The 27,724-nt window shown below is 36.1% G+C and overlaps 2 protein-coding genes across 2 annotated transcripts in view; one reads left to right on the top strand and one right to left on the bottom strand.

The window, feature by feature from the left end:
* LOC139128065 (centrosomal protein of 70 kDa-like) overlaps positions 1–11,548 on the top strand; it is a 28,928-nt gene extending 17,380 nt beyond the window's left edge. Inside the window, 8 exon segments of the mRNA XM_070693923.1 lie at positions 452–545; positions 1,221–1,319; positions 4,874–5,035; positions 5,792–5,947; positions 6,447–6,618; positions 7,331–7,445; positions 8,023–8,102; positions 9,979–11,548. Of these exon segments, the coding sequence (XP_070550024.1) occupies positions 452–545; positions 1,221–1,319; positions 4,874–5,035; positions 5,792–5,947; positions 6,447–6,618; positions 7,331–7,445; positions 8,023–8,102; positions 9,979–10,040 (940 nt within the window). The 3' untranslated portion in view covers positions 10,041–11,548.
* On the bottom strand, positions 11,410–26,351 carry LOC139128066 (visual pigment-like receptor peropsin). The gene is made up of 5 exons (XM_070693924.1): positions 26,153–26,351; positions 22,356–22,466; positions 21,288–21,467; positions 17,112–17,491; positions 11,410–14,836 (listed from the first exon to the last, which is right to left on the bottom strand). The coding sequence occupies exons 1-5, from the start codon at positions 26,244–26,246 to the stop codon at positions 14,525–14,527; spliced, it is 1,077 nt and encodes a 358-aa protein (XP_070550025.1). The 5' UTR covers positions 26,247–26,351; the 3' UTR covers positions 11,410–14,524.
* Positions 26,352–27,724: the final 1,373 nt, after the last annotated feature.

Here is a 27,724-nt window from a genome sequence, read left to right as displayed (position 1 = left end):
CATTCACAGCCACCATGAATCTTATACTTGTTAAAACTTAGCAAAAGAATTTTCGGTAGCCAGTGTTAAAAATTCCAACCTTCACCCAGACAAATATTAGCACTATTTGAACAAACTTGTCTGCAGTAACTTTAGTAAGATATTTCATCAATGCATAAATGTGACACAATCATAACTTCTTCCCTTCAACCCAGTCAGTATCATTCCATATCACTCCACATAGTTTCTTACTCTGTCACAGGAAAATAATGGCGCTGTACCATTGTGCTTTGAATTTTCTTTGCATCTGCTGTACCAGTACATGTATTGGGAAAATTTCTGACATCAAAGAATGTTGTTGATTCTATTGTGTGTCTGTTCAGCAAGATTTGTAAAACTGTTATGGATTGAAAAGTGAAGTGAGACTCATTATTTTGTTCAACTTGTTTTAATGTGTGTTCACCATTGACAGTGTAAATGAGGACAGTAACAAGAAGACATCACACGGCAGTCACATACAGGATATCAAACACATGCCAATCAATGTATGCAGGCAGTATTTGAAGGTAAGATTTTAATAAAAGCAGTGTTTGAATGTGTGTTAACATCAGCCATACCGTCATTACATGTATTGAAACAAAGTTTGTAGCATCAAAGAGAATTAAGTTCATTTTGGAATAAAATCTTGATAAATGTCTTTGAATTGACTTTCTCTAGACTGAAGTATATTAAAAATTGATTGATAATACTTACACTGTAGTAACAGTGGTGAACAGTCCAGCAATATTCACTGCAGGGGACAATTGGACCATACATTTATTTAATTGACACTACTTCACTCTGTCACTGTACCTGATGATGGAACTATTTTCAGCCGGCAGTTGCAGAGAATTCAGTGAGGGATAGCAATTTGCAGACAAGTCACTGTGTGTATCTGCAGTGTAACTAGACAGACAGTTCCATGGCTGCAGCATTCACCATATCTGACATTGGAGAAGAACAAAGATGAAAGCAAAAGTCCAGCTGGTCTCATTTAACTCAAAGATGTCTACCAGACAATGATTTGCACCAAGCCCCTTATGCGTTCAATGAATACATACCGTACAGTATCCATGTGTAGTATTTAGGTGTAAAGACTCGTAGAGCAAATACATGAAGTGAGCCTCAGGATGAATTGCCTTCTTGAAGTGAAAATAAATCACAAATTTCTGAAATTATAATTTCATTTTCCACCGTTACAGGAGATCTGTGTGGAGTTGAATGTATCAGATGTTGATGACATTGTTTATCAACTCAGACAGCCTTCCAAGGAGACGGAGGCTTTGCTGCATCTTGAAAAGGTAACTTTTATTGCAATTTGCCTTGCATGGCTCACGGTTTAAAATACTGTTTGCCAATTTTTGATAAAATGTCTGTTTTCAGACCATGAAATCCACAGTTTACAAATTCATAACAGGAAGGGATAGTAATGGCATTTCAAAAACAAAGATGTCACTTTTAGAAGATAGGTTTGAGATGCATGTTTTAAAAACTTGGCTTACTGCCAACTGAATGCAACCTGATCATTGTGAACTGTGATAACCTTGCCCTTGGGAATGGAGCAAGGAGTTCTATGTTTTGATTAACAGTAATCAGATTTAAATGTCAGGAAGGATAGTTTCAATACAATTGATATTGTACTTTGAATAAGATTGGTTATATTGGAACTGATTCAGTTGAAAATTGTGCTGCATTACATTGTGAACTCATTTCTGTACTGTGTTTAACTCAGCTACTGTTTTCACATCAACAGTGTCTTTCACATGGTCTTCTGTGATTTTGGAAAATAAATGTTTTGCCAAATTAATGTCTTCACGATAATGTAGATCGGATTTAATCTTCCCAAGAAAATTTCTGTAACTTTTCTGTGAACTGCTGCGTCATTCACAGTTTAAATTTCCTTGTACCTGTATGTTCAATGTCATATTTTCTCCAGGGCTGTGATGAAAAAGATAACAATTTGCCAGCATTTATCAGTTGCTGCTTGTCAGTTTAAAGTATTTGCTCTTCTTTTTCAAAATGAATCATGCAGAAAGATAAAGTAATCAGACAGTTTGAATAGTGGTGGCACATATTGACATTTGTACAGCTTCACTAATTATTGATCAGTGACTGTTTGATAAAATCTACAGTGTATTCACAGACTGTTCACCACAGTGATGTGTTTTCAATGTGTAACAATACTGCTAGCCCACACCAACAGATGTCATCCATTATTGAGAAGTGATGTACGATGTATTCTTCACAGTCCATGTGTTAAACTTAAAATCCAAGGTTTTGTTCATTGGAATGCAACAAGGCAGCAGTAACAACCATTTGAACAGCTCTGTGATCATTTGTATATACTAGAAATACTTTTGACAAGATCATTTCGGCAGAAAATTTTTCATATATCTGGATCGTAAATATTCATCATTGATTGCAACTTATCAGACTAATAACGGATTAGCAGTGTCTTGAATAAAGAGATTAGATTAGGTACAGTCTCTGTTGTCTTGAATCAAGAGATTAGATTAGGTACAGTCTCTATTGGATTAGCAGTGTCTTGAATCAAGAGATTAGATTAGGTACACTGTCTCTATTGGATTAGCAGTGTCTTGAATCAAGAGATTAGATTAGGTACAGTCTCTATTGCATTAGCAGTGTCTTGAATCAAGAGATTAGATTAGGTACACTGTCTCTATTGGATTAGCAGTGTCTTGAATCAAGAGATTAGATTAGGTACAGTCTCTATTGGATTAGCAGTGTCTTGAATCAAGAGATTAGATTAGGTACAGTCTCTATTGGATTAGCAGTGTCTTGAATCAAGAGATTAGATTAGGTACAGTCTCTATTGGATTAGCAGTGTCTTGAATCAAGAGATTAGATTAGGTACAGTCTCTATTGGATTAGCAGTGTCTTGAATCAAGAGATTAGATTAGGTACAGTCTCTATTGGATTAGCAGTGTCTTGAATCAAGAGATTAGATTAGGTACAGTCTCTATTGGATTAGCAGTGTCTTGAATCAAGAGATTAGATTAGGTACAGTCTCTATTGGATTAGCAGTGTCTTGAATCAAGAGATTAGATTAGGTACAGTCTCTATTGGATTAGCAGTGTCTTGAATCAAGAGATTAGATTAGGTACAGTCTCTATTGGATTAGCAGTGTCTTGAATCAAGAGATTAGATTAAGTACAGTCTCTATTGGATTAGCAGTGTCTTGAATCAAGAGATTAGATTAGGTACAGTCTCTATTGGATTAGCAGTGTCTTGAATCAAGAGATTAGATTAGGTACAGTCTCTATTGGATTAGCAGTGTCTTGAATCAAGAGATTAGATTAGGTACAGTCTCTATTGGATTAGCAGTGTCTTGAATCAAGAGATTAGATTAGTACAGTCTCTATTGGATTAGCAGTGTCTTGAATCAAGAGATTAGATTAGGTACACTGTCTCTATTGGATTAGCAGTGTCTTGAATCAGAGATTAGATTAGGTACAGTCTCTATTGGATTAGCAGTGTCTTGAATCAAGAGATTAGATTAGGTACAGTCTCTATTGGATTAGCAGTGTCTTGAATCAAGAGATTAGATTAGGTACAGTCTCTATTGGATTAGCAGTGTCTTGAATCAAGAGATTAGATTAGGTACAGTCTCTATTGGATTAGCAGTGTCTTGAATCAAGAGATTAGATTAGGTACAGTCTCTATAATTGATCTAATCATAATTCCAACTCTGTGTCTTACTCTGACAGTATTACATCTGGCAATGGCAGTTTTCACTTCTAAAAGGACCTTTGTACATATTTCCAAATCCACAAAGTGTCATGAAAATATGTCTTTTGTTGTCTACAAACCAGTAACTATAAAGATAAGCTTGGCAATACTCACAAGTCTGTCAAGATACAGTGTATTTTTGTCTTTGATAATTTGTTGTTTTGCTTTCCAAGATACTACAGAAGTTATTTTACACTCTCATAGCATACCAATGCTGCTATGAACTGGGAAATTGTCAGCACAGTTTTATTTCTACCTAATGTTTGGATCAGTCACAACTACAAAATTCAAATTGCTTTGTTATCCTTATGTAAAAACCCCTGTGCATACACAAAGTGTCAATAGTGGCCGTCTTGTGACAATAAAACACTGTATAGATTAATCTAGATATTGTCATGTGTGACGATATCCATAACATGGTGATGACCCAATACACAGTATGTGTGACAATATCACAGAACACAGTACACAGTACAACAGAAAGACACCAATGATGCTGTGTGTAATTCCCCATTCTAACTGAACTGATAGTCAACACTCAGGGAATATTATGAGGTTATTACGAAAATACAGCAAAGGATGCACAAGGACATTGGCACAGTGTATTGCCTGATGCAAAGCGGAGGGCGATGCGGGGCGCTAATGTCCAAGTGCATCCTTTGCGGTATTTTCGTAATAACATTATTATTAATATTATACATCTTACATTCGTTACTGGGCATCAAATTGTCAGAGTACCGGTAGTGACTGTTTTTTGTGCAATGTCAATAATTTTTCTTCTAATTTATAGCAAGTCAGAGTACCGGTAGTGACTGTTTTTGTGCAATGTCAATAATTTTTCTTCTAATTTATAGCAAGTTCTGAATTGTGTGTGTGCACTACACACGTACGTGCAGAGCATGTCTGAGACATGTTCTGGCACTCTACTGTACCAATGGGTCCCTTGAAACCGTTCAACAGTGACCACGCAGATACAGCCACAGGGGATGGGGCGCCTTGAAACCGTACATGTTACAGAACGGGCGTTCGGTATGGCTTTTTTAGCGCACGCGAAATTCTATTATTCTTGATGGTAGATGTATAATAAATGTATTTTATTTGCTAGATTTTAAGAGAGGTGTTGGCAATTGTTGATGATCCGGATGCTCCAAAGTTACCTTTGACCCCAAAGAAAGTTGGCAAGAGACACGCTGTGTGGTGTGACAAATCAACGCATCATATTGTACCAACGTTACAATACTGGTTACAACAAATGATTGAGATACAGGTAACATATTGTCTTCTTGTATTAGCTCCAGTGTAACAACCTGACAAATGTTTTAAATCCGCTCACCCTTCAAAAGCTGACAAAGATGACACCATTCCTCTCAAAATACAGAATGCAATTCAGAATACATGACAGTTCTCATTTCAACTTAGCATGTGCATAACATAAAATTTTCTTTTCACCATAAACACATGTAGAAAACATGCCAGTTATGTATAACATGATTTTGGCAAAATTGCAAGCAGTTTGGTAGAATATACCTCTTGGACAGAAACTCAAACTCTAAAACATGTACAGGATATTTTTGGTGGTACTTGTGTGTGGGCTGATTTGGAAGCTGATGGAGTAACTAAACTAACATGTACACAGGGTGGGCGACAATTTTAAAAGTCAGTAAATATCAGGGAATTTGTCTCTCCAGAATGACATTTTGCAGTATGACCCCTGATTTTATTCTTTATTTCAAAAAGGAATTATTTAAGTTATTCCTAGGGAAACAGAACTTTAAGTCTTTCAATTTCAACGCAGGATTTACATTATTAAAAAGATTATTTTAGTTTGTAGTATTGAAAAATGTGAAAATGGCCTTGGATTCACAAGTTTTTTTATCAGCAAGAAAGTTACAGACTTGTTTATTTGATTCAAACTCGTCAAGCTTGATTGACTTAGAGAATAAAAATCATGATTTGTTTTGCTGTACATAGAGATTATTATCCAGAGATACAACTTTATTGATGATTAACTCTTTCAATGCAGTATCTGAAGAGTTCACTGAATGGTCTAGCAACCAGCCTTGTTCCATGGTCACCACCAGTCTTCCCAGCATCCTCTCTGGATAAGCCCACCTCAGTCAGTGAAATCAGGGCAGCAGTGGACTCCCTAGCTGTGCAGACAGCCAGAGTAGAGAAAACAGTAAGTTGTTGAAATAGATCCCCTTAGCCAATGCAATGGTTCTACTCCAGAATTACCAGGACACGTACTGTTCTACAGACTCGGTACACCCAAAACAATCATGTGATGGCTTACAAAGTGACCCATGTGTAAGAACATGAAGGGAAAATCACACATATTTCTATATGCATTTGCACACACAGCCTTTTTTGTACAGTGGTCTGTTTGAATTCTCAGTTTAACCTGTTGACAATGCTCAAAATTTTGCAGAATTCTATTCAACAAACTGCCATCACTGTTCATTGACAGTTGCTTACTGTGAATTTTCATTTCTGTTACAGAGTTATATTGTGAAATATGTCCGTTGTTTCTTCATGTACATGGTCTAGGCTAAGAGAGCTATCTCACGTACCGGTGATTAAGGACCGACTGCAGCTGAAATTAACAATGAAGTTATTTATCCTGTAAAAGGCGTATATTTCCTGAAATTTGTAACCATGACAGAGTTATTTCATTGCAGAAATCATCCAAAGAGGCACCAATGCATCAACTGCAGAGTGTGGTTTCACACTTCCAAAACCTGTTTGATGTTCCAACTCTAGAGGGCGTGTATCCCAGGATGAATGAGATTTATACCAAACTTGGTGAAACACACAATGTGTTGCACACACTGAGAGAGTTACTTGGACTAGGTATGGACAAATAAAAAACCTGCAATGATAAATGTCAAGTTTACATACTGTTATTTCATTGTATAATGTTACCTAAACCATACATAAGCTCTAAGTCAGCCTGTTCTTTTCTTAGCTTTCCTTAGTCCTACATGTAATTTTGAATGCCTGAAGTATTTCACATACTGTCTACAGCATTAATATAAAAAGTTTGTTGACACTACCTTTATGGCCTGATCCGGCTCTCCATCCACAATCTAGGGATGTGATGTGCAGTGTCATGAATAAATAACGGCTGACTCGCAGCGTGTTTGCAAGGTTATATCTGATTGGTGCGATTGTCACTATTCACAGCAACTTAGGGAGTTTATTTGTATTGTTTTAATTATATTGGTAAAGATTCAGCCAACCAATATGATAACAGCTTCGAAATCGCTGCAAGTCGCCCCATAAATAAAGCTTTACAAATTGCTCAATTCTAGGCCTGTGAATATTCTCCACAGATAATAAGTCATAATAAGTTGTTTTGCATTTTAAGGCAATGCTAATCAATATGCTTTGCATAAATGAATATTTTTATTTTAGGAAGTTGAACAGAAGAAATAAAGCTTGGTGTATGACACTTATCAATCAGAACAAGACAACTTGACTGACAACTTTCAGATCATGTACTGCTGTCACAAAATGTAACATTTGCATTACTGTAATGTTTTATTCTGTTTGTGTCCATCAGAAGAGAATGCAAAATCGACGGCCATAGTGAATTCAGTGGGTGAGATCTGCAGTATTCATAACAGCACTACAACACAGCAACTTAAACAGTTACTCCAAGTCGAAGATTTGGAAAGGTCAGTGCAAGATGTATATGCGTGAGTTCCAGGACTTTGAACACTGCCACCCCTGTTTCCCTGTGTAGAGGTCCAGCATTGTCATGAAGACAATGGGATTGGGCCTCACCATAGTGGCACAAGGGTTAAAAACCTTCAACAGAAAATACTGGTATCACAAAAGACAGAAAACAAATAGCTCACCGCATTAGAGTAAGAACAAACTCTAGCTCACGGCGTTAGAGTACATGTAAGAACAAACTCTAATTTTGATTCTGTGTTTTGAAATGTTTATTTTGATAGCTGTTCTATGTCAGTAACTGTGTCACATATATCGCCAGTGTTTTTTTTGTATTTCCATGACACAGATTGGGTTTTATATTGTGTAGACTTTTACGGTACAATAACAGTGTATACCGACCATTCTTAGCATGTTGGTGCTTTTATAAACACAGTTGATAAACAGAGAAAATAGAACAGTGTTCTCCCTTAAAGCCACAGTACTGTAAATGGAAAATTCCTAGTATTTTGCTAAAGGTAGAATGTAGATGGGCTTTTTCTGTATTGTGAAATAAGCTGTTAATATTGATTGTTTCAGTGCCATTGGTAGACTGCAGCAGTATGAAGATTTTTTCCCAGCATTCCAAGGGGTGATTGACCAGCTAATGGAAGTCCTTGGTAAGAATATTCTGTTGTTATATCTGTCATCATTCAAATCTTCATTTGAATATATTCCTATTTCCAAAATGCTGACAGAGATCTTATCAAGTATTGTGTCAAGGACAAATACATGCCTGTATAAATAGCCTGTCGTCAGTATGTCACTCAAATGTCAATACATTCCTGGAGGAGTCCTGGAAAAGTCTTGGAAAATGAAACCGAGTCTGGAAAGTTCAGGAAAACTGATAATTGGCCCACAATTTTCCAGAGTAATATGATTTAGTAATGATATTGTAAAAATGATGTATTGAAAATAGTAATTTGAACTCAAAAATCCTTGATTATTGCTCAAAAAGTCCTTAAGGCTCCAAGACAAGAAATTGATATTTTTAATCTATCAATTCTCTGGTGGCTAATAAGCTCAGAACCCCAGTAATTTATACATTTTCTGAAAGTCTAGATATAGGGGAACATTTTAGTAACCACAGTGTCACCATTGTTTACATAACTATCACATGACAGGTAATTTGCATAACCTTTCAAAAATCGGTTTTCCCTATGTTTTGTCTCAATACTTCAAAATATCTGACTCAAACTTGCTGGAATGCAAGCTGTCACAACGCTCTTCATAAGGGTGTCCCAGACTGTTTATATCTTGCTTAGCTTTTTTTGTGCACAATTGTAAAGAAATCAACTAGCATTAAATTCACCACTCTGGAAGTTTTTCTGGCATAAAAATTGTTTGAGAAGATTTAAAAAAAAATTTGAGACACACTTCAAAAGATCTTTAAGGCAGCTTGAACACACAAATTTCAGCCACATATCACAAAGCATCGAAGCAAAACAGCAGGAAAACTGATTTTTGAAAGGTTATGCAAATAATTTGTCACGTGATAGTTATGTAAACAATGGTGACACTATGGTGACAAAAATGATGTTTCCCTATATCTAGGCTTTTCGAAAATATATAATTTACAGGGGTTCTGAGCCTGTTAACCACTTGAGAATTGTTCACTTAAAGGGACATAAGCTGTAACTTGTGGCATGTTTTTCAGTATTCTGCTTCTGTATATCAACTACCGTATCTAACCCTAATCCGTTTGACACGGTTTGTCATGCTGAAATTTCGAGTATTCTATTTGTCGACACAGCTTGTATGTGTGTGATGATCATTGTTTATTGTTTACAAATGAATTCTAGTCCGGACTTGAATACAATTTCCAACAATAACAATGTAGATTATACTCATATAGGTTGTGTTGATATGCTAAATACTTGGCACTAAATTACAGTTCAGGGATTCAATGCAGGAAGTGGTGGGAACCACAAAACAAAAGTTCTGAAGAATAGCAAAAAGATAAAGCTTATGGAGCTTTAAAAAGGTCAATTTCTTGTCTTGGAAACTTAAATCTCAAGTAACTTTGAGTGCATGGACCCTTATTTGTTTTTCATTGCCATGACAACCTGATAATCAATTTTATGTTCAGGCCCATATCTATCACTGCTTCAATCCAATTTAATCATTCATTGCCATAGCAACACAATCATCAATAACATGCAAGAATTTAGATGTTTCATTGAAAGGCCAGACTGAAAACATAATTGGCATGCCTTGCTTCATATAGACTGCCTACAAATACATCACTTTGTGTGACAACACACTTTTGGACAGCGTCAGCTCAAAATCTGAAGAGAAGATTTCATATTCTTAGGTCACTTCATAAACCTTTCCTTTTTCACTGTTCAGACAATTCCTGAATAATTTTTGGTCAAATGTGTAACAGCCAACAAAAATAAGTTAAATTTTGAACAAGCTATATATAATGAGTTACATATGCAACAAATTTTAGTGAAAGATGTATTTATAATTGCTATGTTATTTATTTTGTGACAGGAATTGATAGAATGGAGAGAATAGTACCAGCTGTAAGAACTTTGAAACTACTGGCAGGATAAAATGTCACCTGTGTGTTACCCTTACACCCCTATGTCAATGGTGATAGATCCTGCCATTGCAGTGACTACAGAAGGGGTGTACTAATATGATGTCTAGAGAAGGATTCCACTTTTGGATCTGATGGTGAAGACTTGGATCATTTATAAACACTAGTGTAGAATGGACTGTAATGGTGCTATCATTGCTCTTGTCACTATCAGTCACAGTTTTCATCATAACATATGTCAGGAAGAAGTGTTTCCATTTATAATGAAATGTATAATGCATGTGATCATAGAAAATTAATTCACACTACATAAGGTAGTCAACAATTTCACTTGTCTTCAAAAATATTAGTTTTTCAGAGACCCGATTGCAAATGTTGCTGAGAAAGTTAAAACAAGTATACCAGTCAGGGATACTGTTTTCATTGGGAAAATGACACACTTTATGCCATGTGTGTGTTGTGTTGATGTGTGTGAGTATAACAATGACAAGATCAAGTTCTTTTTAATTACTCAGTACATTACACTTTATTCAACTTTTTCAAATGCTCTGTTTGTCAATTTTACATCTGTACTACAGTCATTTTGGCAGTGTTATGGGAAAACAATTAGTGACTCAGTAATATTGAAATCCAAGGGAAAGGCTTAATGTGTTTGGCTCTGCTTCACTCATTTTACCCTGTTTCATTCATTTTATGTAAATTTTACATCCATGTAGGCTGTACCCTGTGGCAAATGTAGTGAAATATTTAAAAGGAATGCCAAATAAGATGGCCTCAGCAAAACATGAACTCATCCACTGTGATGTACTTGTCACATGCAAAGCAAAGTCTGGACTTGACAAGGAACAGAAGTATTAGGATCTTACTGACATCATTTATTCAATCCTGTATCCCTACAATATTTGAGTTAACCTCTCTTGGATGAAACAATGCATCACTCAGAATGCTGGAAAAAAATTGTTTGAAATTCTGTCGTTGTCAACGTCAATTGTTCATGCTATTCAGACATGTGGAGCCTAATGAATTTTAGTAACTTTAATTGATGTCAGTGTGTTTTCATATCAATTAAACTTTTTTTTTCTAAATATGTAGATTATATCGTTTGATCATCAAATCACAACTCTGCATTTCAAATAATTTATTTTATTAATTCCAGCCAAGTTCATGTAAATTTCAAAATCAACTTTTTAAAATGAAGATATATTTTTCCAGAGCGAGTTTGATCATTTCCTAATCCGAATAAGTACTGAAAGTTTTTGTTATTTGTAAATATCACAACAATTGTAAATTTTCCAGCAAACTTTGTATGGCTTTCTCTACTGAACTTTGTAGTCAAACGTTTATCATTGTAAATTAATTTTTTATGAGTTAATTTTTCATCAATTGGAAGTTAATTTTTCATCAATTGGAAAAGTTTATTATCACGTTGAATTACAAATCCTTTTGAAAAATAAATTTTTGTAAAAGCCTTGCAACACAGTACAACAGCTGATTATATCAATAAAATTGGACAAAATCAAATTATAACTGTGGTATTCAGTCTACTTCTTTTTATTTTCTAACCATGCAATACTTTAACAATTTAGTTGACATTTGGTGAAAGTACATCACAATCCATTCAAAGGAGATATAAAAATTTGTATTATCATCTTGTATCCTGAAGTGGCCATATTAATTAGCAGTAGCCTAAGGAGCTCTTATGGTTAGAGTACAGAGCTGGAGGCCCAGCCCTAGAAAACTTGTTTTTGTTCAAAGATTTGTATTGCCCTAATCTTAACTTATGCCAAGCCTGACAAACTGTATGTGAGGTTTTCCATCCACGCTGAATAAGAAACATTTACACAGAGGGATACATGTTAGTGTGCAACTTTTGTGTTATAAGTGTTTACTCAAGGTGCTCAGACATTTCATTAGAATCAAGAAAAAACATGTTCAAACAAAGATGAAAATAGAAAAAACTTACTATTAATTTGAAAATAAAATGGCTTAAATTATTAGATTTGATCTCAAGGGAGAAATGAAATACGGCTGACTGAAAGGAATTGCAATATTTATAAATGAGAGTATTGAAATTACTGAAATGATAAAATTTACCCCAACCACGATTACGCTACCCTAAACATGCTACAACTAGCATTTAATAAATCTCAAATGGCAATTGATTTCCTTGTGTTTCCAATAGTGGAGCTCCAAAACCAAAATGAGGTTTTTAGCTTTTTGAGGTTCTTATAATATTAGGTATCTGAGAGCTGCAATGTTGCTGGCAAGCCAATGTGAGCCCTGTAATGTTTCTGAAACCTCAGTTTTGACATTGAATAATTAATTAGTTGTTGGAAAGCAAATACTTGTACTTGAAACACGTATTTTTGAAAGCTTGGGAACACCTATGGCATCTGTGGGTAAGTTCAAGAAACGAAATTCCTTCGTTTACATCAAAACCCTTCCACTAAACGAAAGTTCCAAAATGCGAAATGTTGATGCCTGTCTGAGAGTACAATGTAGCATTTTGCTATAGCTAGTAAAGAATATGTTTCCCCTGGCCACATTACATCGTCAAGTAACCAATCAACCTTGAGTACTAACCAAGGTCAGCATGACACCAACAAGTTGGAAATAGATACAGGAATAATTGACAGTATGAGTGCCCAGTTTGTATTTATTTTTACACACAATATGAAGAGAATTTATAATCACAAAATAAAATTGTGAAAGTGAAGTTTACAAAATGAATGGAGGTTAACCCTCCCTCCTCCCCCTGTAAAATGAATGAATTTTGCTTTTTGAACTTATGCAACAATCTGAGACTGTCCCTGAACCGCTTCGTGACTTTGAGTTATGCTGAGTTATGCAAAACGTGAAATTAGGAAACACTACTTTTCATGTAGGATTGAAAGAGTGGAACAGTCTACCAGAAACAGTGGTTACATCTACATTGGTGAATGCCTTCAAAAATACCATTGATTTACACTACCAAACTGAACTGAACTAACAGTCGTAAACAAAACAATCATCCACTTGCAAACGGAACAATCGAAGAAAATGACATGATTTCTGTCATCTGAATTTGTCCAATTCTCTCCCATTTTGCCCGTGAAGACGTCCCCAATCACTATTGATTGGGTCAAAACATACTGGCAAGAGGGGTTGATATTTGCTGAGTCAATGGCTAATGTCTTTTACTTTGCAAACCACAACACAGCTAACCAAGCTTTTGCGCTACCCATTCACCACAAATGGTATAGTCCAGCTTCGTTATTTAAATTGTGAGACTAGACCTGTTTACACATAAACGGGTATGAAAGGGTTAACACTGGTGTCTAATCAAATTATGAAAATTCATGCATGGTTCTGTCTTTTAATATGACAAAAAATATGTAATGATAATGTACAGCCACAGATGCCTTTACTCTAACGTTAATAACAACATTCTATAAATTGAGTACAAAACACGATATAAGCTGATGGTCACATTTCATGAACTCTATTAACCCATGTCTATCAGGATTGCCATTTTTTCAGCCTCTATGCAGTGCCGATGTATTCCAGGAAATTAAAATATTTATATACATTGAAATTAAATACACAAATACTTTTGAAGAAAGAGTGACCTGTCATTCACTCTCCAAGTGTACAAACGAATTCAGGGAATAAAAGTACTGCATTTTACAAAAGAAACACATGTACAATATTTCAATTGTACTAACACCAATCTTTTCAGTTTTCGCATGAAAATGCTGAGAACAATGTCAGTTTCACAGTAATTTCTAAATACTAAATTGTGTACACATAAATTAAAAGTTGAGTTAGTTTGGTGCTGTGTTGAGTTGGCTCACGCTTAACCTGGCAAACTCATATTTTTTGAAACAAGGATTTGAAATATTAGGGCCATTATGGCATCAAAGATTAACGCAGAATAAGACTGTATTTTTGGACGAGCAAGCCTATAGAGTGCTACTTAGCCAGCTAGACTAGCCAACTTTTTGTTTCTTATGTACATGGTGCCGTGTCGTGCTGATGTAAAAACTTTTGAAGCGTTGATTCGTACATCTTACAATTCGTAGGAATCACAACTTCCAAGCTGTTTAGTATTCAATTTTTGATATGTGCATTCAATTCTTTTATAGATAATTAAGCCATATGGATATTCTGTTGCCTTACGAATATAACCGTTCATCTGCATGAAATATTTAGACTCTTAGATTGTAGTAAAATGTAAACATTTTCAAACGTTTGAAGTGTTTTCAGGTCTCATCGTATACGGCTTTTCCTCATTCTAGTGACAATCGATAGAGTTCATATCTCTACAGATATTTGCATACAACTGGCTATACAACAAATAAACCAATGTTGACATTGATGGTTTTATATTAACTTGTTTCAATGTGACATTCTTCTTATAATCAGTCTCCTTTTATTGCAGAGTGTTGAAATTTTGGATTTCAGGGCTCCTATGTAGTATGCTTCCGTAAAGGAGACCCGATGTTTTCCTTTGTCATATCAGACTTCCAGAGTTTGTTGCTTGTTCGAAAATAACTCGACTCGTCTTCGAACGCGATCGCTATTCAGGCTGGCAGATGTTTGTTGGTTCGTTGTTTTACATCCCAGCATCTTCTTGATGTAGACATGGTAACGGGGGTTCATGATGACGTAGACGGCAGGGTTGAGAAACGCCGACGCCTTGGAGAATGCTTCAGCGACGCCGTTTAGTTTGATTGGAACGTTGGTTGGATCGCCAAACGCCGCCCAGAGAAATATGGTAGCGTATGGAGACCAGGATATGAAGAAAATTATGACCAACGCTATGCACATCTGCAATAAACAAATAAAATCAAAATATCGTTATGCAACTGGGCTGATAAGACAGCACTAGTCCTGAAAAGTTTGTACCAGGCTCCAAGGAGTCGTCAATCATAACACTGACGCAATAGATACATAATTCTATAGTATATTTGTCAATAAACCCCCAGCTCCCCTCAAAACGAAACTCCGTGACGCGAGTTGGTTTCATCTTAATGAAAGTCGTATTGTTTATTATAAACGGAGAATGCCGGTACTAACCTGTCTTAAACGCATGCATTATGCAAACTCTTAAAGGGATACAGTCGTCGGAACTGCGCTCAAAGGTCGTATGGGACCCATACCACCCATGGCAACAATGTATCCAAGGCACAATGGTGATTGATGACAGTTAAAACATGTCTGCCATAATCTATCATCGTATAATTTAAATGTTGCACCTATGATGATCAGGTGCATCTTGATATCGTGCACGAAATACATTGTTTGTAAACAAGAAACTCGCACAGACGCAGTTCCGACGACTATATCCCTTTAAATGAATATCGACAACAAACTTCACGTTTATAATTTTTCAACGTTCCAAGAAGTCTATATTCTTCTATCATAGTTCAAATTATCCTTTCTGGTTTTTCAGGTTGCCAAATTTTTTCTCCCATTTTTTATGAACGCGGAGATACGATCTCTAGGCAGCTGGACGTTGGAGCAAACGTTCCAAAAGTGATTTGAGCAAACCAGGTTTGAATTTCCTCGTTGCAGGACTTAACACGTGTGAACTGTCGAAATATACTTTGGAAAGTGTGAATCTATCAAGATTTTTCGAGATAAAAATAAATCCAAAAGTGTCAAGCAAAAAAGTGTCAATCAGAAAAATGTCAAAAAGACGCTTTTTCAGAATTGTTCAGTAGACATGTCATAAGTCCGGGTCATGACTTGTCGCGATTCATTTCTTGCAATTTAAATATTGGTCTGAATTTTTAATTATTTTTGTTACACCAGAATGAATTCTGTATCAAATAGGAAGAAATAACAATTGAAGTAACTCTTTGACTCAATGTAATACTTGTACATTCTTTGAATTATTGCCACAGGACATTCAAACCATTGAGCTGAATACATTAGCAATTTCACAACATTTTATGTGTTAAAATTGATTTACAGCATAGCTAAGCTTAGGTGGCTTAATGGATTAGATGAAGGTACTTGGGCAGCTGCTCCAATTAATTATCACTAATCGTTTCTTAATTTCAAACTATCTGACAGTGAATCCAGAATTTAATCAATTTACTCACTATTAAATGCCGAAACAAGTAATAGGTTTAGTTCGCATTCCAGGTCTCTAACAAAAATGATGCGGAGTGGATGCGAGTTTTTCATGGTTTGTAATGCGACTTTGTACCTCTCAAGATCAAGCTACCGACATGATGTAAAATAAACAAATCAGAAATGCTTGCAAGCAATGGTAATTCTGACATCAACCATGATTGTAACCATGGTTCTGACATCAACCATGATTGTAACCATGATTCTGACATCAACCATGATGTCGGTGATAACACAACTCTTCAGAACCTTACATTGTGTACATGGGATTCTACAGATAATACATTTTACATTTTCTGTCGTGTGTTACACATTGTCCATTTTTTTTTACTTTAAGTTTTTGTTTGTCTTTTTTTTTGGGGGGGGGTTGTTTTTCAAGTGAACATGAGAGGTTGCAGTGGCTTATCTGCACACACAGGGTTGAGAAACAAATAATTTTCTTTATAAAATTAGTAAGTTCGATAGTTAGAGTTTATTCGATTTGCCATGCATAGTACATGGCAATGATGATTATTATAGTAGCGATGGTCAATATCCCAAACTCAGCAGCAATGTGTACAAAATAATCTCGGGTAGAAAGCACCATGGGGAAAGTTATTCGCTCTCTCAAAATCGGGTATTTCAATTTCCCTATACGGATAACACAGGGATGGCGGCCATTTTGAATTTCAAATATCGGTACATGTTGAGTACTTTCTTTCTCTAGTACCAAAATTTGCACAGTGAACCCCAATTTTTATTCTTGATTTTTAAAGAGATTAGCTTAAAAGTTTCAAATTGCTTGAGGAAAGCTTGAACAAAAGTTTAAGTCTTTCATGTATGAGGCGCATACTACTTCAATGTCATAATTCTACACGTCAACTGCTTTGTTTAGGTTCAGTACACATGTCGAAAGTGATTTAGTACCAAACACCTTGTGAAATGTGTTGAAGTCCCATCAGAGTCCAACATTTATTTTACTCACCCTTGTGACGTATTTTGCTTCTGACCAATCAAATACAGGGTATGCGTTGCCATCTTTCAAGTCTCCCGCGTCATCCTCGTTCGCAGCAGCAATATTTGAAATCCCAGAGGTGTTGTGTGAGTAGCCAGCTTTCCTCATCTTCCTGTAGACAGCGTAGTAATCAAAACACATCACGCCGATTGGCACGACAAAACACACTACAAAAACACAACACACGAATGATATATATCCGCCATCATTGTCCATCCAGTTAATTGTACACGCTGTGCCGTTAGGATCGAGAGAATACGAACTCCAGCCGAATATGGGAACGAGGGCCCAAAATAGAGCGTTGAACCACGCGACAGCTATCAGTCCGCCATATTGACGATACGACCATACTGTAAACAAAGTACAAAGAAGAAAAAAATTTTTACAATTATGGTCGTTAAGTCTTTAAAAGATACTCTTGTAGCGTGCGTGTCAGTGCAAATTTGACTCATTCCCTGAAATTATACTGGAGTTTATGTTTGTGAGACGAAAAAAGTAACCGTATAAAAGTCGAACATATCGTTCTTTCTTGCAAATGGCATACGATAATAGCAAAACTTGAAAGTTCGCATGGGATTAGAGATCTATTAAAACAATATCATTCCTTCTCATTTTCCTAGGGCAGATTTAACGAAACGTTAAATAGGATTGAGCGGAAACTATAAACGCATCATCAGGATGCTTGATCTTCCATTAACACTCATCGATCACATTCATCCATGGGGAACTCCGTGGCGATATGATATACTGGCCGGCGTATACATTTCACAACAATAAATGCATACTGGTAGTTACATTTTAGAGCTATATATTACTCTATGGTTCAACATACATATAAAAAACAAGATATCGTTCTTGACGAATGTCATTCGCAAGATATACATTCACAAAATATTCACATTATGTTTGTGGCAGGACAATTACAGCTATAGAGTTTGAGTTAAAGGAGCGAGAGTATATTTGTAGACTTATTCAAAATACCTCATTGGGGCACTGCCATGGAAAGGAAATACACATATCTACCGTGGTTTTAACACCTTCTTTTGTCTTCGTTGAATTGTTGACCGATAGTTAATTCAAACATGACTTCTGAACCCTACTTTTGACCTATCACTGTGTAGGCCTGGAGCATTCAGTTATAGCATCGATATTTAGCTAAATAATTTAGACTGTTGATGCCATTTTTAAGGTGAAAATGTATAATTTGTGTTTTCAGAGCCAACGGCCGAGTCGAGTGACGTCACTGGTATAGCAATTGGTGTACAACTATGCCTGTTCGACTTGCAGTTCATAACGTTTATTTCCGTCCGAACATTGAAGAAAATGTGACGAAGAAATGATTCGTCGCAGAGATAAAGGTAAAATGCAGAGATAGGCTGATAGGCAAAAGCAACAGCAATATTGTAAAAGTAAACGACTCAGAGATTCATATTAAACGACGGCTGAAAATAGTCGGCGTGTTTGATAGAAATGTTTCGCGTATATTGAATCATCTGTGTGCTACCTTCATGATTGAACGTACTTTAGAGATTACTGATTGATTGCTTTTCTCATCTAATGACAGAAGATCTTACTTAAGGTAGAACGCACCTCGGGGACAGACATTCGGACTCTTAAACTTTTACAATTCTCTTCTGATATACCACATGTGGGGGTTCATTTTAAAGCTCTTGGTGAAAGAAAACTTTTCACCGGCTTAGTTTTTTGAAATTCGAAAATTTTTATTTTTCGCCATAGAGTTAACACAGGGATGGCGGCCATTTTGAATTTCTAATATCGGTAAATCTTGGGTTATTTGTTCCTCTAGTACCAAAATTTGCACGGTGACCCCCTATTTTTATTCTTGATTTTGAAAGAGAATGATTGAAAGATTCCTTGAGGAAAGTTAGAGCAAAAGTTTAAGTCTTTCACTTTCGAGGTGCATATTACCTTAAGTCGGAGAATGCACAGCTTAATTAAGAATAACAACGGAAAGATAACACCAACGCAGTCTATTTCCAACAATTACACGCACTACTGAGTATAATGGTTTCAACGTCAATGTGAAGGGTAGGATGAAATGATTGACTTTGAAGTAGCAGTAATTTATAGTCTTCGATAAGTTACCGATAAAAGTAGTTATTAAATAACACTCAAACTAACTCACTATCTCACACCTTACAGTCTTGGTATCAGCGTCTCTAGCCATCTTTCTTTCAGAACATTTCACCCAATATCACACTTCAGTGATTTTAGATTATTCGGTACGGCTATTCAGTAATGAAAGCTATGTGCCAGTCAGTGATAGTATTTTCACACTCCGCGGTGACGTGGGAGTCACATTAAAACATGCATCTGACAACAACAAAGTTTAAGTGCCGTTTTTACACACCGCAATGCACTCTATCTTTAATACATAATAGCTTCCTACATGACAGATTTTATTGCAGAGTTGATCAGTACATAAAGAGTGTCAGTTGCCTTTCGATCAATACATAGAGAAGGGTCAGATGATTATAAAGATCTTGTTGAATTTCGCTGAATTGTTCATATTTTAAATAAAGCCGTACATTGGCAGCCACATTCTGGTGTTACACAACACGACATTATTTGCGAATTAACACTTGGCCATGCATTATTTTCAGAAGTTTAATACTAATCAGACAAACATTTTAATAAGTTCAACTGTGTGACATAATGCATGTTTGGAAAAAAGACCAATGTTAATACTTTAAAAGTTACAGAAGCTATGGGAGTTTTAACCTGGCAGCACACAGACACACTCAACATTTAGTTTGTCACTGATTCGACTGATTTTATGAGATGTAATTTTGAAGATTCTTGATCAAAATATATTGTTCCCTTTTAAGGCTGAAAGAAACAAAATTTGTCAGAGAAGAATACCTAAGATGAGATACAACGATGATGAATTCCAGAGAGAACAACTAAGTTTTGCTATCGTGGTTTTTGTTTGTTGAATTGGCATGTTACCGTTGCTGTAAAACTACAGATCGTATCCTAAAGTAGTGACATTGATTCACTCCTGAGGATTTCTATTATTCTACAATTAGTGCTTTTAGAATAAAACTGATTTTTTCGTCTTTTAGATCGAAAAGAAACGTTCTGCTTGGAAAGGACATAGTAAACATCTTCTATATCTATTTTATATATTTAACCCTGCAATGACCCTGTGCAGGTGTGTCACGTCTTCCAACCTCAAGCAAATTCCAAACATGCCAATCATACGCTGAACTAACACATCACTTGTCACTGTATGTTATTACTGGTTTGACGAATCCCCCATAGGAAATGGTTCTGCTCTATCGATCCAATAAACGAGTCGTTGAGATATACTGTCCTAGACAACACTCAGTGACATGCACGTTCGTTTGATGTGAATTCCTTATAAGGAGATTACCAAGCTACAATTCAATTTCATTCTCTGCGATTGAAACCAATGTCCTAATCCCTTCTCTCTTTTCAAATATACCAAGTCTCTTGAAAATAAGATTATTTTTAACTTCAGTAAGTATTCTGTAAAAGTACCGCCTCTCAAAGCGTTATCTGATTTCCCTGAGCAACGGCGCCGTGTTTCTCAGGGACCGCTAACTCGATCCCTAACAACCCATGTCAGTTGTACCATTGTCCAATGTTCATTTCATTACCTCCATGGCTAATCCTCTTAGCTCAATATTTCAGCTGACATGTATCGGTACAGTAATCCCTGACACAGTGGTCGAGCAGATATTGTGATTCTGATTTTCATTTATCTGCACGAAAAATATGCTTGTTTGCTTTTTGGGGGTCTATTCTTATTAATTCGTCGTTTTATGGCAGTTGGTTATTTCATCATCAATCAAAAGTCAAGCAGTTTTACAAATCCTAAGCAACATATAGTGAGCCGTTTGATAGTAACGACTTAACCGGAGATGCCGGCTTTCGCGCGCTTTCTTTGTCATAACAAGTATCCTTTGAAAACCATGGTTTCTGCACGTTTAAGATTTTAGAAGTAACCATACAAGAGTGTTCAGCTCATCAATGACGTCATACTTAGACTCTTTCAACAGCCTTGTCAGCCATGTAAGGGTCACGTGATACCATTGACAACGCTTCTTTTGAGCTCTGCGGTAAAAGATAACACGCAATTGACAGAAAGTGGCCACTTACGAAGGTCTCGTCTGCAGATAATGAGGTAACGATCGACACTGATGACAGCAAGGTTTCCAATACTTGCCAAGCCAAAGAATATCCCGACAAATCCATGGAACTGACAACCGGCATCTTCGAACAACCACCCATCGGCGAAACTGGATAAACTTGGAAAGGGCATGGCAAAGACTGCCATTCCTGAAGGGAAAAGTGAATAAAAAGACTTACTTCCAGAAGATCCATTAGCAGCTGTATTCAGTATTGGTTAAACTGTCAATTTAATCCAGCTAGTTTCAGTTTACAGGAAAATCTCCTCATAAAAGGGAACATTCAATTTCATTTATCGAAATTAAACAAAATCAATTAGGATGAAATGCAATTTAACGTATAAATGTCAATCGTGTGTTTCAGATGAGATTTAGTTGCCAGGGAAACCAGAACAAGCCTAACTTCAGATTACCATTTCAGGAATAAAATTGATTCGGTTTAAAAGTTTCTTTTCTGCAATTTATAGGATCTGAAGAGGGTTTTACTGATGTCACAAGTAAATTGGATTTTAGTGTAAGTGTCCCCAGCGGCTAGAATGAGTTCAAACATGTATTTATTTCATGTCTCGCTTTATTTCCGCGACAAATTTTCACCCTCTTTAAATTCCAGAGTTGTCAAGATTTTATATCAGAATTCAGACCTTTCACTCGATACATGTATTCAATGTTACTCGTTCCATCACTTTCTTTCAAGCTTTATTTTGTCTCCCATACAGATATACGTGAATGCTTACAGATAATTTCTGACTCAGACAATGACAGACAGGTTTATGGATAAACTCAGATAAACTCATAGACGGACATCTAGCTTGGCGGTAAGACAAAGGCAAGCAAAAGATTATACTTTGAACTCGTTGCGAACATAATTGTGTGTTCTATCACTTGTTGCCTGGCAACAGAGTCGAATTTTATCGACAATAACCACGCAGATATTTATACGAGGTTATTTGAAGTAAAGAATACTAAAGGAAAGTCTCTTTCAAACGACTTCCGAGGTTATATGAGATGAAGGAATAGTTGATTTATGGTGTGATCTTACCGAGGTCTGCCACGGCAAGGCTGATCAGCAGTGTGGTTGTAGGTGACAGTAGTTCTCGGTGTCTTCGGAACATTTCGATTACAAAGCTGTTACCCAGCATTGCTAGTATGGCTGAAACAGATTAATAGAAATTGAAGGTAAAATAATTGACAGAAAGTCATGTAGGTATTCCTTTAGATTGTAGCGGATTAAGTTGAGTTAATGTACCATGGACTCCCACAGTCTATAAAGGTAATGGGTTTATGGGGGCGATGATGATGATGATGAAAATGATGACGATGATAATGGTGGTGGTGATGATGATGAAGATGATGATGGGTGGTGGGGGGGGAGAAAGAGGAGGATAGTGATGATAGTTGTATCTATGTTGATGGTACGATCATTAGTGATGTGCTGATGGTGGCGGTGTTGATCTCGGTTTCATCATTAGTACCACTGTTCACAAAAAGCTGGTTTCTGGCGTTCTTGTTTAATTCTTACAACAGTGTCACGTGACATGACAAATGGCAAGCAGGTAAAGTACGTTATAATCCATTAACTGATTTGTATAAAAACAATATCTATCCTGCAATACAAACGGTATGATACCGATGATATATCAGGAGTTAACGCCACTGGAAATGGTTTTCAAAAGGTAAACTTTGAGTTTATCAGTCACTTGTTTACTAATTCTTTTAATCGTCGATATTGCGAAATCATTGCATAAATTTGCCCATGACTGGAAAAAGGAAACATTATTTAACTTATATTTGACAGGAATGTAGAATTTGACATAATACAATTAGAGTTGATGTATGTACTATTTAATGGGATCGACCAAGCCATGTGGCGTCTAATATTAGATAGACGATTTGACCTTTGACCCATTTAGAGAATGTCGATCGTATTTAGCGAGCAGAGATATTAGATTTGGTTGGAACAAAACTAATAGGCTTTGAGAAAGTAATCAATTTGAAAGACGCAATTCATCGTGAAGTAATTCAGCACTCATCTTCTGTATATTGTATCGGATGTGATGACTTAGTAGCGTTCCAATCACCCAGCTTTATCCGTTCTGAAAGGAACTCTATAGAATTGATAGTACGTCCTGACTTAACATACATGATTAATGTCACCAGGTATTAATTAATTTCGTAACTTGTAAGCCACTGAAATCGTTTAAATTTCGGAGGATATTATTTTTCAGTTAAATCATTTGAACACGACTTGCAAGAAAATTATTTCGGCACGTGGCAAAGCTTGTGATAGAAAAGGATACATGACCTTTTTTTAATCAGAGGAATAATTGACTCTATGTTAATCTGAGTAGACGCGGCTTGGCACTTTCCTGGTGGATGTTTTTCTATTTTTAACATTTAAAAGAAATTTAATTTTAGGAATAATGGACTCTTCATTTATTATTAGACTTTATTAAACTCTATAGACTGTTGAACCAAACGCTCTTCTCACACTGTGTCGAGATAAATCAATCTGAGAAGATAGGCTTTTGTATTTTCCCATTGGATGTTTTCAATTTTTTTACATTTTAACAAATTCATTTTAATGCACACTCATTATTTGACCCTGCAATTGCGTCAGTAACGGCGAAATCGCACAAGTAATGGGTGCGACCCTTAGACCCGACATTTCAAGAAATGTGTGAAGTGTTTTATCATTTTGACAGACACTTTTCTAAGTTTTTCAAGGAGTACATTCGAAGATAGGTGGAAACGCAGGACCGACCCTTCACGTATACACTTCAGTATATGCTTACAAAGTTTAACCCTTCGAGCGCCAAGGTCAATTTTTGTCCCCTTTATAAATATACCCAAGTCAGTTTTTCTCAGATTTTTGCCAAAATTTGATAAAAATCTGTAGCCAATGAAACGTGATGTCCATTTGGTCCAAAATTATCAAAAAGTTGCTGAAAAATATATAAAAATTGGTGAAATGTTGCACTAAAATTTTTGGCGGGAAAAATTAGAGCGCTCAAAGGGTTAAAACAAGGCATTCATCCATAACACTGACTACGAGAGTGTAAATAACGCAACGGATGTTTCGAAAAGTACAGTGATACGAAAAGTTCGTGTTTTCCTTTCTTGATTTCGCAAAATTTAAAAGTCAACATTACCGGTTGTGATGAAAGAATGCTTTCAAGATATCAACGCAACACTGCTGTAATAATGATGCTCAATTAGTTTCTACCTTTTTAATGCATTTCTAACATTTTTGCTCTTCCTATAAAATACATTTTCTTGTCGGACTAAATTAATAGTGTAAACATGCCATCGTGGACCGTATATGTGTAACTTTTATTGTTATCGTTGACAGCAATTTTAGTCCGGACCAGAACTTCTCTGCCAACGACATCATTTGCATAATGTAGACAATGTGTTGTTATTGCAAGTTTTATACTGAGTATTTGAACATATGTTAGGAAGAAAAATAAGTTGCTTTTATTTCCTTGGAAGAAACCCAAATCAAAATATCATTGAAAGATACAGCTACTGTAATTTGAAGCATTTATATGAGAACCAATTCATGCCTCTGTACGTTTTTTTCTGAGTTCGTTCACCTTAGTCCGTGTTGAATACTCAGAGATATCAGCGACTTTATCCTTTTCTATCTCGGCGATCATTAGCGACCAGAAATCCAACACAAGGATGTTATACCGTGTCGTGTGGATCTCTTCTTTGTAATCATCAGTACTGATTGCATTCAATGACATTCTCAACGCTTTAATGAGTCATCTGCCATAATTTCATATCATTCACAATGCATAGCCGTCTTAACCATGTATTTCAATTCACTGTGTAATAACCATGTGGCTTCATTCTCACGGTCTATTATTACTACTTTCAGAATGTTGAACCCAGTGTCAAGGGACTTCGAATGAGTGAACAAGACAAGTATATAAAAGTATGAATTGTGACAATTTCATAGGTTAATCGATCATTATCCTGTCCCTGTCTCTGCAAATTACTGTGTGACTTTACGTCAACGTATGTGTATGACAACAACCAATAAAGGGAATATTTCCACTCGGCTTTACGTCAATGCAACGCTTAGCAGTAATGATTTCGTTATCATAACACATGACTGCCGTCGCACATCACGATAAAATCCCACTTTTCAGCGTGTGTTGATTAAAAGCATTAAATCTTACAAACATTACGAGCGACGTATCGCAAAACGCGTTGAACACCTGCGTCCAAATGTAAGTACAAATGATAGCGGAATGGCTCTGAAAAATATATCCTTTCAACGCATGAGTGTGACTAAAGCAAGCTTTCCTGTCCGATTTCACAGTTGCCACGAATTTATCAAAATATCCGATGCATAGATTATAAAGAACAGAACAGAAAGCAAGTTATATGAAAGCATTGCAATATTCTGTATTTAAATAACGACTGTGAAATGCATTCCAATTAAAATACATGTACAAAACTACACGATATATTTTGCCACGCCGACGAAAACTATTTCTTGTTTTAATTATATTGGAAACTATCCAACGGACATCCTGAAAAGTTTTATAATAATTGCACGGCGTTGGTGAAATAACAAAAAACCAGGATAGGGATCAGACTTCTTCTTCGCCTGTTTGAAAATTAGTCGATCAAAAACTAATCTCTCTCCCCCACCTCTCTCTCTCTCTCTCTCTCTCTCTCTTCTCTCTCTCCTCTCTCTTCTCTCTCTCTCTCTCTCTCTCTCTCTCACTGCCATATATCAAAGCAGCTCCGACCATTTTTCGATTGATAAGACTAGTGAAAGCATTTGTGAAATGAACCATATTTTGTGAACATAAAGTAACTTACCCGCTACGAGAAGATATGTACCCATGGCAACATTGCTTGCATCCGAAAATTTAGAGTGTTTCTCAGCCATCGACTCCTTCAAGTCAAGACTCATCTTTTCAATTATTTCTTCCCGACCGTTATCAAATACGACGTGATGGTCAATGTTGTCTGTTCCCAGCACTGAGTCAATATCAATGACAGTGTTCTAAAGTGATGTAATCAGCTACCGCTGAAGATTAGTCAAACTGAACCATCATGCAGTTCAGCACAAGTTAACATGAACTGACGTCATTTAATGAAATAAAGGGTCAAAGGTCAAATTGACGACTCCCATTTCTTATTGCCTATTAACATCTGCCACCTGCCTGCCTTGCAATTTGTTTTCTTCCTATTATATTTTCTTTCTGTACAACCGATTTCTGGTTATTTTCTAAATTTACAGTCCACATTATATTTTGTCAGTCACCATAAGTTTCTACTGTGTACTACTTTTGCAGCATCTCATGCTACACGGCTTTCAAGCTGTAATTGCGACACAGTGTAGCTGTATTTTTAACACATCAAGTCACACACACACGGAAACACATGTGAATGTATAAAACAAATATGCAAATATACGAGTATGTATTTAAGTGAACCCATTATTTATTTATTTATTTATTTATTTATTTATTTATTTATTATTATTTATTTATTTATTGAAGATCGTTAAGTTTCAAAAATAATTCCTCTAGTGGTATCTTTATATGAATTGTATCACACTATTTATTCTGTTACACACTATATTCCGTTGAAACTGAAGAACAACCAACTCATTTCATATGCTGTAAGAAAGCGAATCAAATACTTCTAAAGGACAGCGTTGAGTCCATGTTTCCAGTTTTAGCAATTCTAAATACAAAAGTCATACTGGCATAAGTTGAATGGTTTTGATTGTATTGAAACCACAGTTATCAAAGCTATAACATCATGAAAAAGATAGAGTGCATGAGGCAATGAAAGTGTTCACACGCTGTGAAGTATTGTAAACGAGGTAGATGCAATATTGCCTCAATTTGCACAGAAATTGGTGTGCACATAAAAGACATTTGATCTTAGAAAAAACATCAAAAGAGTACCAAATCACGCGTTTATTTTCAAAGAACGGCTATTTCCTCAATGGCAATCAAGAGCATGTTAGCATCTTGAAATTTATCAACCCGGTCTTATTTACATGGCATTGATAAACTAATCTAAAAACAGACGCACAGACACACATACATGTACATGTAAAAACATATAAACGCATACATACACGCTTGCCATCGTACACCCATATATCATATACATGACCAAACAACGTGAAAGTTAATTGGTCTAAAGAGCTGGAACAAATCATCCTAACGAATTCAACGCTTATAAACCAACAGTAACTAATGGGCATGCGTGCGTGAGTGCTTCACGAACTCTACAACGTGTGGAGCGGTCTGAGTCAGAAAAATGTAACAATTTAGCCGTTGTAACCTCCACAAATGTAATAATCTCCACAAATGTAATATCAACCACAATTGTAATAAAATGCACCCATGTAATATCGCCCATAAATGTAAC

This window comes from Ptychodera flava, unplaced genomic scaffold (genome assembly GCF_041260155.1).
Source record: "Ptychodera flava strain L36383 unplaced genomic scaffold, AS_Pfla_20210202 Scaffold_42__1_contigs__length_1331906_pilon, whole genome shotgun sequence".
Taxonomy (NCBI): Eukaryota; Metazoa; Hemichordata; class Enteropneusta; family Ptychoderidae; genus Ptychodera; species Ptychodera flava.
The sequence above is the reverse complement of the archived record's forward strand: the minus strand, read 5'-3'. Positions and strand labels throughout refer to the sequence as shown.

Bases quoted from the DNA above. Each gene is read 5' to 3' on its own strand.
- LOC139128066 (XM_070693924.1), bottom strand. From the start codon at position 26,246: ATGAGTCTTGACTTGAAGGAGTCGATGGCTGAGAAACACTCTAAATTT. The intron at 22,467-26,152 runs GTAAGTTACTTT...AATCTGTTTCAG, and splicing joins TACATATCTTCTCGTAGCGG to CCATACTAGCAATGCTGGGT. The intron at 17,492-21,287 runs GTAAGTGGCCAC...CTTTGTTTACAG, and splicing joins TATCTGCAGACGAGACCTTC to TATGGTCGTATCGTCAATAT.